The 11,921-nt window shown below is 37.8% G+C and overlaps 1 protein-coding gene across 1 annotated transcript in view; it reads left to right on the forward strand.

Annotated features, from left to right (window-relative positions):
• Positions 1-11,887, forward strand: part of DLAT (dihydrolipoamide S-acetyltransferase) — a 31,501-nt gene extending 19,614 nt beyond the window's left edge. Inside the window, exons 11-14 of the mRNA XM_004427332.3 lie at positions 4,297-4,412; positions 8,919-9,081; positions 9,653-9,789; positions 10,389-11,887. Coding sequence (XP_004427389.2) covers positions 4,297-4,412; positions 8,919-9,081; positions 9,653-9,789; positions 10,389-10,518 — 546 coding nt within the window. The 3' untranslated portion in view covers positions 10,519-11,887. The remainder of the gene's footprint in view (positions 1-4,296; positions 4,413-8,918; positions 9,082-9,652; positions 9,790-10,388) is intronic.
• Positions 11,888-11,921: the final 34 nt, after the last annotated feature.

Raw genomic sequence — 11,921 nt, forward strand, 5'->3', positions numbered from 1 at the left:
TTGCACATCCTTCTAGTTGCTGTATGTGGGACGCGGCCTCAGCACGGCTGGAGAAGTGGTGCATCAGTGCGAGCCCAGGATCCGAACCCGGGCCGCCAGCAGCAGAGCGTGAGCACTTAACCACTAATCCACAGGGCCGGCCCTATTCAGTTATTTAAAACAGTTTTATTCAGATGTAATTCACATACCATGCCATTCACTCATTTAAAGTTTACAGTTCAGTGGCTTTCAGTATATTCAGAGTTGTGTGACCATCACTACAATAAATTTTAGAAAATTTTCATCACCCCAAAATGAAACCATGCACCCCTTAGCCATAACCCCTGCCCCAGTCCTGCCATCCTCCCCAGCCCTAGACAACCACTAAACTACTTTCTGTCTTATACCCTATTCTGGATATTTCCTGTAGGGTTAGGGATTTCATTGAATCTATAGATGAGTTTGGGGAGTATTGCCATCTTAACAATATTAAGTGTTCCCACTCCATGAACGTGGAATGTCTTCCCATTTATTTAGGTCGTCTTTAATTTCTTTTCAACAATTTTTATAATTTTTAGAGTATTAAGTGTTTGCTCTTTTGTTAAATTTATTGCTAGGTATTTTATTCTTTTTGATACTATTGTAAATTTCACTTTCAGATTGTTCAGTGCTGTTGTATAGAAATACAGTTGATTTCTGTATATTGATCTTATATCCTGCAACCTTGATTTTTAGTGTGTTCCTTAGGATTTTCTATATACAAATCATGTCACCTGCAAAGAGAGATAGTTTTGCCTTTTCCTTTACAGTTTGGATGCATTTTATTTCCTTTTCTTGCCTAACTTCTCTGGCTAGCATATCTAGTACAGTGTTGAATAGAAGCGGGAAGAGTGGAAATCTTTGTCATGTTCTTAGGGGGAAATAAGTTTTTCATCAATGAAGTGTGATTATCATCTTGGAGTTTTTGTTTATCTATTTTATCAGGTTGAGAAAGTTCCCTCCTATTCCTAATTTGTTGAGTGTTAGCATCATAAGGGGTGTTAAATTTTGTCAACTATGCTTTTTCCTAGATGTTAAACCAACCTTGCATTCCTGGGACAAATCGTTTTTGGTCATGGTGAATAATCCTTTTCATATATTGGTGGATTTGGTTTGCTAGAATTTTTTTGAGGATTTTATATCTATATTCATAAGAGATACTAGTCTGTAGTTTTTAAAAAAATTTTTCTTTTTTTTTTTTTTGTGAGGAAGATCAGCCCTGAGCTAACATCCGATGCCAATCCTCCTCTTTTGTTTTTGCTGAGGAAGATTTGGCCCTGGGCTAACATCCATGCCTATCTTCCTCTGCTTTATATGGAACGCCACCACAGCATCACTCGACAAGCAGTGCGGTGGTGCGCGACTGGGATCCGAACCTGCAAATGCTGGGCTGCCGAAGCAGAGCATGCACACCTAACCGCTGTGCCACCGGGCCAGCCCCCCTAAAAAATTTCTCTTAAAATTTTTTTATTGAGGTCATATTGGTTTATAACATTGTGTAAATTTCAGGTGTATGTTATTATATTTCAGTTTCTGTATAGACTGCATTGTGTTTACCACCAATAGTCTAGTTTTCATCCATCACCATACGTATGTGCCCCTTTATGCCTTTTGCCCTCCCCACCCCCTTCTCTGATAACCACTAATCTGTTCTCCTTATCTGTTTATCTTCCACATATGAGTGAAATCACACGGTATTTGTCTTTCTCTGTCTGACTTATTTTGCTTAGCATAATACCCTCAAGGTCCGTCCATGTTGTCACAAATGACATGATTTTGTCTTTTTATAGCTGAGTAGTATTTCATTGTCTGCATATGTTCCACATGTTCTTTATCCATTCATCCATTGATGGGCACTTCAGTTGTTTCCGTATCTTGGCTATTATGAGTAATGTTGCAATGAACATGGGGATGCATACATCTCTTTGAATTGTTGATTGTATGTTCTTTGGATAAATACCCAGTAGTGGGATAGCTGGATCATAGGGTAGTTCTATTTTTAATTTTTTGGGAAATCTCTAGACTGTTTTCCATAGTGGCTGCACCAGTTTGCATTCCCACCAGCAGTATATGGGGGTTCTCTTTTCTCCACATCCTCTCCAACACTTGTTATTTCTTGTTGAATATAGCCATTCTGACTGGTGTTAGGTGATTTCTCATTGTAGTTTTGGTTTGCAGTTTGCTGATAATTAGTGGTGTTGAGCACCTTTTCACATGCCTGTTGGCCATCTGTATATCGTCTTTGGAGAAATGTCTGTTCATATCCTCTGCCCATTTTTTGATGGGGTTGTTCATTTTTTTTTTGTTGAATTGTATGAGTTCTTTATATATTTTGGAAATTAACCACTTGTTGGATATATGATTTGCAAATATTTTCTCCCAGTTGATGGGTTGTCTTTTTGTTTTGTTCATGGGTTCCTTTGCTGTGCAGAAGCTTTTTAGTATGATGTAGTCCCATTTGTTTATTTTTTCTTTTGTTTCCCTTCCCTAAGTAGACATGGTATTTGAAAAGATATTGCTATCTGATATCAAAGAGTGTACTGTCTATATTTTCTTCTGAATTTTATGGTTTCAGGTCTTACATTCAAGTCTTCAATCCATTTTGAGTTAATTTTTGTGTATGGTGTAAGGCAAAGGTCTACTTTCATTCTTTTGCATGTGTCCAGTTTTCCCAGCACCACTTACTAAAGGGACTTTCCTTTCTCCATTGTATATTCTTGGCTTTTTTGTCAAAGACTAGCTGTCCATAGATGTGTGGTTTTATTTCTGGGCTCTCAATTCTGTCCCGTTGATCTGTGTGTGTGTTTTTCTGCCAGTACTGTGCTGTTTTGATAACTATAGCTTTGAATTATAATTTGAATTCAAGGAGTGCGATACCTCCAACTTTTGGCTATTTTGGCTATTCAGGGTCTTCTGTTGTTCTGTATAAATTTTAGGATTCTTTGTTCTATTTCTCTGAAGATGTCATTAGGATTCTGATTGGGATTGCACTGAATTTGTAGGTTGCTTTAGGTAATATGGACATTTTATGTTTATTCTTCCAATCCATGAGCGTAGAATATCTTTCCATATCTTTATGTCTTCTTCGATTTCTTTCAATAATGTCTTATAGTTTTCAGTGTATAGGTCTTTTACCTCTTTGGTTAAATTTATTTCTAGGTGTTTTTTTCTTTCTATTGCGATTGTAAATAGGATTGTATTCTTGACTTCTCTTTCTGCTAGTTCGTTATTAGTCTATAGAAATGCAACTGATTTTTGTATGTTGATTTGTAGTTTTCTTTCTTTTTTTTAATTGTGATATCTTGGTCTAGTTTTGGTATCAGGCTAATACTGGCCCTATAGAATGAGTGTGGAAGTGCTCCTTCCTCTTCTGTTTTTTTGGAAGAGTTTGTGAAGAACTGATTTTAATTCTTCTTTAAATGTTTGATAGAATTCACTAGGGAAGCCATCTGGGTCTAGGCTTGTCTATGTGGGTAGTTTTTTAATTACTAATTCAATCTCTTTACTAGTTATAGACTTATTCAGTGGTTCTGTTTCTTTTTGATTCAGTTTTGGTATTTCTTATCTTTCTAGGAATATGTCTGTTTCATCTAGGTTATCTAATTTGTTGGCATATGGTTGTTCATAGTATTACCTATAATCCTTTTTATTTTTGTAAGGTAGATAGTAATATCCCCTACTTCATTTCTGATTTTAGGAATTTGAGTCTTCTCTTTCTTTGTCAGTCTAGCTAAATATTTGTCATTTTGTTGATCTTTTCCAAGAACCAACTTTTGGTTTTGTTGTGATAAATGAAAATGAAGACATAACATACCATACCTTATGGGATGCAGCTAAAGCAGTACATAGCAGAAAACTTACAGCTATAAAGGCCTAAGTTAAAAAAGGTGAAAGAAACAACTTTTGGTTTCATTTCATCCTTTCCACCTCAGAATATTTGTATATCTCCTCCCCCCCACAAGATTACATAGTTTCAGGGCCGGCCCCGTGGCTTAGCGGTTAAGTGCATCTGCTCCGCTGCTGGCGGCCTGGGGATCGGATCCCTCGCGTGCTCCACTGCTGGCGGCCCGGGTTCAGATCCCTCCCTCGCGCCGACGCACTGCTTCTCCAGCCATGCTGAGGCCGTGTCCTACATACAGCAACTAGAAGGATGTGCAACTATGACATGCAACTATCTACTGGGGCTTTGGGGGGAAAATAAAAAAAAAAAAAAGATTACATAGTTTCAGTCTTTGGAAAGAGAATTGAAGAAACTACACTGGTTTCTTATCTTTGCAGATGTTAGAAGGGAGAAGCAAAATTTCTGTCAATGATTTCATCATAAAGGCTTCAGCTTTGGCATGTTTAAAAGTTCCTGAAGCAAATTCTTCTTGGCTGGACACAGTTATAAGACAGTAAGTATAACACTGCTGGGGAAGGTATATATCCATCAGCAGTTTTCTTGTGTTATCTTATGTATAACTAGGAGTATAGGGGATAAGGAGAAATGGAATACAGAGGGGAAGATGAGTTCCATAGGTACAACAATTAGAAAACAACATAAAACTATTTATGAGTTAGTGCTAAATTTAGTTAGTAAAGAGTACAAATTCTTCATATGAGTTTAAGAAAGGGAGATAAGTGTCCAGATATGTATAATTAAGTTGATAATGACTCTCACAAAGCAGGGTTGAAATGGTTTTTGTTCACATTTAGTTCTGCTGAACTTGGGAGGTGGGGGCAAAATTGAAAACAAAACCAAAAACCAGCATTTGTTAATATTATGGTGGCATGTGACTGGCATGGTGCTCAGTGTCTTTCACGTGTTGTCTCATTTAATCCTATGACCACCTTATGAGTTAGGTGCTTTCACTGCCATTTTCCAGATGAAGAAAATGAGGCTCAGTGAATTAAGTAACTTTCCCTGAGTTAATATGTTAGTAAGTAGAACTGTGACTGCAACCAGGATTCTTACTCCTGAGCCTAGGCTTCTTCTACTGTGTAGACTCTCCTATATTATTATTAATTTTTATTAAAGTAATAGTATATATGTTAGAATATTGCTCCATGGCTTACAGTGACCTATCAACCTTTAATCTGAGGTCCAATCCCAAGAGGCAAACACAAATTTTAAATTATTTCTTAGGTATTTACCTTCATATATATATATATATATATTTTTTTTTTTTTTTTTTTTGGTGAAGAAGATTAGCCCCTAACATCTGTTGCCAGTCTTCCTCTTTTTCCTTGAGGGAGATTGTCCCTGAGCTAACATCTGTGCCAGTTTTCCTCTATTTTGTTTGTGGGACACCACACAGCATGGTTTGATGAGCGGTGTGTAGGTCTGTGCCCAGGATCCCAACTTGCGAACCCGGGCCACTGAAGCGGAGCATGCAAACGTAACCACTATACCACTGGGCTGGCCTGACCTTCCTATTTCTACATAACATTTTTGTGTTGCCTTTTATGGGTTTTTCATGTCTTACTTCATCAACTGACTTCCTATTAAAGAAGGTTAAGATTTAGCTTTGTTGTACCTCCCTACACACACGCTTTCTCCCCCATCCTACCAAATTGATTATAGCACAAATTCTGGATAAATCAGTATTCAGTGTTAATATTTTTATGCCTATGAAAATATTGTTTATGACTACGACATGTGGTACACCATGAATGCTAACCTAACTGATTTTAATGATTGCCTAAGAGGGAGCTACTTTTCTAGGTACTTATCATGAATTTTTTGCAACTCCCCAAGAGAACTCTAAACCATTTTTCAGTCTTGTCAGACATATCAGGTAATCTACTGATTCTTTTTCCTTGGTCACCCCCATCTTGGAGCACATCTGAGGGTCTTACTATTCCTTATAGACTATATTAGTTTCCAAGGGTTGCCATTACAAGTTACCACAAAATTGGTGGCTTAAAACAAACGTTTATTCTCTCATATTTCTGAAGGCCGGAAGTCCAAAATCAAGATGTCAGCAGGGCTGCGCCCCCTCTGTGGGTTTCAGGGAAGAATCTTTCCATGCTTTTTCCAGTTCTGGTGACTCCAGGCATTCTTTGGCTTGTGACTGCGTAACTCCAGTCTCTGCCTCTGTCTTCATATGGCCTTCTCCTCTGTGTTTGTGTCTTATCTTCTGTCTCATAAGGACACTTGGCATTGATTTAGGGCCCACCCAGAGAATCCAGGGTGATCTCATCTCAAGATCTTAATTATACCTGCAAAGACCTTTTTACTAAATAAGGTCACACTGAGGATTCTGGGATTAAAACATAGACTTTTAGAGGGCTCTTATGAACATTTGTGTACAATTCTTTGTGTTGACGTATGTTTTCATTTCTTGTGGGTAGATTCCTTAGAGTGGAATTGCTGGGTTATAGGTTAAATTTATATTTAACTTTTTAAGAATATCTGAAGAAACACTACTTAGATGAAAGGATCAAGGTTGCAGGGCAAGGGCCGGCCCTGTGGCTTGGTGGTTAAGTGCGCGCGCTGCAATGCTGGTGGCCTGGGTTCGGATCCCGGGTGCGCATCGAGGCACCACTTCTCCGTCCATCCTGAGGCCGAGTCCCACATACAGCAACTAGAAGGATGTGCAGCTATGACATACAACTATCTACTGGGGCTTTGGGGGGAAAAAATAAAATAAATAAAATCTTTAAAAAAAAAAAAAAAAGGTTGCAGGGCAAGTTCTATGAATTGTTCATTAATTCTTACCAAATGCCCTTCATTCATTTGTTCATACAGCCATTCAACGAGTATTTATTGAACATGTACTGTTTGCTGGATTCAGTGGTGAACAAGATTGGAAACACCATCTCTACCTTCTTAGGAGGAAGATTTTTAAATAATATTGTAATAACAAGATAATTTAATTAAGAAAGCAGTTTTTTGCTGTGTGATACCTTGGCCGAGCATAGCTGTGGTAGCTGCTAAGGGTCACACACTATTATTAGAGTAGGTCCCTGTGTTTGCAAGTGACAAAAGCCCACTGCCTCTGGTCAGCTTGGCTTGGCCACACTGAGGGATTTGGTACCTGTAATCTTCTTCTTCTTTTTTTTTTTTCCTTGAGGAAGATCAGCCCTGAGCTAACATCCATGCCAATCCTCTTTTTGCTGAGGCAGACCAGCCCTAAGCTAACATCATTGCCAATCCTCCTCCTTTTTTTCCCTTTTTCTCCCCAAAGCCCCAGTAGATAGTTGTATGTCGTAGTTGCACATCCTTCTAGTTGCTGTATGTGGGACGCCACCTCAGCGTGGCTGGACAAGCGGTGCGTCGTGCACGCCCAGGATCTGAACCCGGGCTGCCAGTAGCGCAGCGTGTGCACTTGACCGCTGAGCCATGGGGCCAGTCCCCCCCCGTAATCTTCTAAAGCTTGTACCTAGAAAGAGCTGGAGTTATTCCTTCATGTGAAGTTTTAACTTTTTCTAGATTGCACAACATTTTAGCAGTGCCCTTAAACAGACCCCAAGGAGACAGTGGATACAATTCAGGAGTTTGGGAACTTGGATGAGGGGAAAAAATCATTCTTTTCCACTACCCTCTAACTGAAATTTAGCATTTCTTCCTATTATAAATGTAGAGAAGAAATCAGAGAGGTGTTAACAGTACTTGTGCTGGTGACCAATAAAGTTATTTTGATATCACATAAGACGTTGCAAACGTCTTAAAATATTGTTGGGGCCGGCCCCGTGGCTTAGCGGTTAAGTGTACGCGCTCCGCTCCTGGCAGCCCGGGTTTGGATCCCAGGCGCGCACCGACCCACTGCTGAGGCGGTGTCCCACATACAGCAACTAGAAGGATGTGCACCTATGACATAGAACTATCTAATGGGGCTTTGGGGGCAAAAAAGGAAAGGATTGGCAATAGATGTTAGCTCAGAGCCGGTCTTCCTCAGCAAAAAGAGGAGCATTAGCATGGATGTTACCTCAGGGCTGATCTTCCTCACACACAAAAAAATATATCGTTTTGTGGGGCAGGCCCAGTGGTGTAGTGGTTGGGTTCATGTACTCCACTTCGGGGGCCCGGGGTTCGCAGCTTCGGATCCCAGGTGCAGACCTGCGTACTGCTTATAAAGCCATGCTGTGGCAGGCGTCCCACATATAAAGTAGAAGAAGATGGGCATGGATGTTAGCCCGGGGTCAATCTTCCTCAGCAAAAAGAGGAGGATTGGCAACAGATGTTAGCTCAGGGCTAATCTTCCTCACCAAAAAAAATATATATATATTGTTTTGCTTATCATTACTTCAAAATTATAGCCATTATTAGACTTGCTGCAAGATCTTGTGATTGAATTAATACAGAAGCATATACATCACAGTTTTGTTTTATGAATAGTTTGATAACTGAATTTCAATATAGTTTTTTTTTCTTTTTTTGGTAATTTATTTTCTGAGAAAAGACTCCAGTGCAAAGGTGCCCATGGTGTAGAAAAGATTAGGAATCCTAGTTTTATATTCTGAGACACCACCACCCTACATCCTGATCTCTCCTGTTTCTCCCACAATGCAGTTCATTCCTTCCACTCTTTCTTTCATCTGCTCAAGCTCTGCTTGCAGACTCAACTCCAGCCAGTCCACTGTGTCTCAAAATCCAGGGAGTTCTTTTTGTTTCTTACTGAATGCTGTGAGCCTTTTTTTCCCACCTACACCCATGTGTTAGTCAAGGCAGATGAGGCAGGGAATTAGAGAGTACACGTGAAACCAACCTGCTAAGACGTTTCTCATTCATTTTAAAAAGTGCAGGTCAAGGAGAGGGCCCAGCAAAATGTAAAAACCAAGAAAGATACCTCTCTGGCTGAACAGTAGCACAAACTGAAGTAAATATCAATATTCTTGCTTAACTTGACACATAAACTCTATTAATAAACATTGTTGATGATTATTGACATTTCTTTTTCTTTTTTCTTTTTAAATAGAAATCATGTTGTTGATATCAGTGTTGCAGTCAATACTCCTGCAGGACTCATCACACCTATTGTATTTAATGCACATATAAAAGGACTGGAAGTCATTGCTAATGATGTTGTTTCTTTAGCAACCAAAGCAAGAGAGGGTAAACTACAGCCACATGAATTCCAGGTAAGGTATTATTTATTTACCTTTTGAATGTTAAGAATTATGTTATTTTTAAGGTCTGCATTATTTATTGCATTTACGCCTTTTGATTCTGCCTTGTATTCTCACTGACACAGGGTTTTGAAAAGAAAAATTGAGTAACCTATCAAAAACTGAAAATAAGACATTTTCTAACTAATGTGCAAAAGCCACACAATTGACTTTTGTTCATATTGTAAAGGTTGTATATTTTTAGTAAAGTGTATTCCATTCAGGCCTTTCTTTTTTTCTTTTTCCCTTTCAGCTTTATTAGTATATAATTAGCAAATAGGAACTGTATATATTTAAGGTGTACAACTTAATGTTTTGATATATGTATACATTGTGAAATGGTCACAAGCTAATTAGCATATTCATCACCTCATATACTTACCATTTTCCTTTTCTTTCTTTCTCTCTTTCTTTCTTTTTATGGTAGTTCAGAGGCCTTTCTTAGAGTAAAAGATACTCGTAAAGTCTTTTCACAGTTGTCATTTTTTCTTGTTTATGGTGACAAGCAATTAACGTGATCTATTTTTAATCTTTTTTCCTCAAGGGTGGCACTTTTACAATCTCCAATTTAGGAATGTTTGGAATTAAGAATTTCTCTGCTATTATTAACCCACCTCAAGCATGTATTTTGGCAATTGGTGCTTCAGAGGAAAGACTGGTTCCAGCAGATAATGAAAAAGGGTAAGTGCCAAAATGGTGAGAGAATTGTAAGCTCATTTACATTACATTATACCTGTGTTTGAGTCTCACTGTTATAATTATTGGCATGGCATATTGGAGCTTCAGGTAGAGTCAGACATACATATAGAACATATAGAATGAAGTTTCTCAGGGCAGCAATTCTTATTTTACTAAATGTAGTTAATCTTGTTTGTGATGGGAAGCCTTATTTACTCTAAGTCAGGGGTCAGTATGCTTTTTATTAAAGAGCCACATAGTAAATATTTTAGGCTTTTTGGATCATTGGTCTCTGTTGCCATTACTCTGCCATTGTTGTGTGAAAGCAAGTGTAAGCAATACATAAATGAATCCCAATGAACCTGCATTTGGCGGGATTTGGCCTGTGGGCTGTAGTTTGCTGACCCATGCTCCAGATGGCTGTTTAGTCTATTTCTTCAAGCTATTAATTTGAGCTAGAGGTGTACAGGACATGGAGAATAAGTGGAAAATAATGTTATTTGGTTGGGATTATAGGGTAGGAGTTCGCATTTGGGCTGGTTACTGGCTAAAATCTAGTGATTACTTTCAGAATACCTAATAATGTTTTTATCTTTTTCTAGATTTGATGTGGCTAGCATGATGTCTGTTACACTCAGCTGTGATCATCGGGTTGTGGATGGAGCAGTTGGAGCCCAGTGGCTTGCTGAGTTTAGAAAGTACCTTGAAAAACCTATCACCATGTTGTTGTAATTAACCCAAGAATTTCTAGACTCTCCCAGGTCATATTGGTTCATTCTTATCAAGATATAAATATGTTATTAAACAGGTATTTTTATTTTAAAGTTAACCAGTTATTTTTGAGTCTGTCCAGATAAGTTATTTATAATGGGCAATCCTGAATTTTTTAAATGCCAATTACACTCAAATATTGTGCACATTTAATAAACACCAGATTTTAAGCTGTGTACTCCTAGTCAAGGGATGTTAGTGATAAGTACTTGCACTGGGAAATGTAGAGGTAGAATTGTGGTTTCCTATTGAGACAGGTTCATAAAAGTAACCTGGATGAAACCTTGAAGTTTTGAAATTTAATTGCCTCAAATGTTTTGCTTAGATTTGAGGGAAAGAGAAGTCAGGAAAATTAGTTCTCTTGGAGAAAGCTTTTGAATTGAAGCTTGATTTTAGAATTGAACCCTAATTTAAATTTTTCTGTTACATGATTTTGGTTTATCAAGGATAGGAAGGGTAGAGAACTTCAAGGAAAATAAGTGAAATTTTAAAAGTCAGTGGTTTCTTAGACTTCTCCAATCAACTGTTCTTTCTTTTTCTATGAATCCCAAAATGGTTGTTTTCTCTTCTTGAAATGAAGATATAAATATAAACCAGCTACTTGGTATAAATGAGAATTTGTGTGGGTATTTATGTAAACAACTTAAATGTGTAATTCTGAGAGCAGAATGCTACCATTACCTCCAAATAAAAGAATATGCTTATAGAATTTAACTGAAAGAAGTTGTGAAAGTAGAATTTTTCCTCCAAGATTAACTGGTGGTTACTTGCAAATAAACTTAATTACTAGAATTTATTACTCAAATAACTTTCAAAATCTATATGAAGTAACTATGGAATAAGTGTACATATGTAAAATATGATTTCTAGTGAGGTATGTGCCAAAGTCCATTTATCACCAAGTCCTGTATGAAAAGAAGATGGGGAGAGATATATTGGTGAAGAGTTTGGAGTGCTAAAAGATGATGACCAAAACAAAGTGGTTATGTCTACTTGGATAAAGGAAAAAATGTTAAATGTGTACAAAAAAAAGTGTTCTGTGTTTTTCCACCCCAGTGTTCTCTCATGTAAAATAAGAGAGCCCTGAAATCCTATTGGAGAGAACAAAATTATTTAGGTTGCTTGCTACCTTATCAGCCTAATATTTTTTTCCATTTTGTTAACAATTTGCCTTTCTTCTGGGGGGAGGAAGGAGGTGATGTTTAGGATAATAAAAATGAATTAGGAACCTTATCACAATTCCAGACTTTCTGTTGAATTGATATGTTTTAATAAATACTTGGTATTGTTTACGACTATTTAAAATAAATCTGACCAGTGCTTCCTTGTATATGTAATATGTGGAGCTATCCCCTGAAATTTAG

This window comes from Ceratotherium simum, chromosome 7, assembly GCF_057802395.1.
Source record: "Ceratotherium simum simum isolate JZ-2026a chromosome 7, ASM5780239v1, whole genome shotgun sequence".
NCBI classification, from domain to species: domain Eukaryota; kingdom Metazoa; phylum Chordata; class Mammalia; order Perissodactyla; family Rhinocerotidae; genus Ceratotherium; species Ceratotherium simum.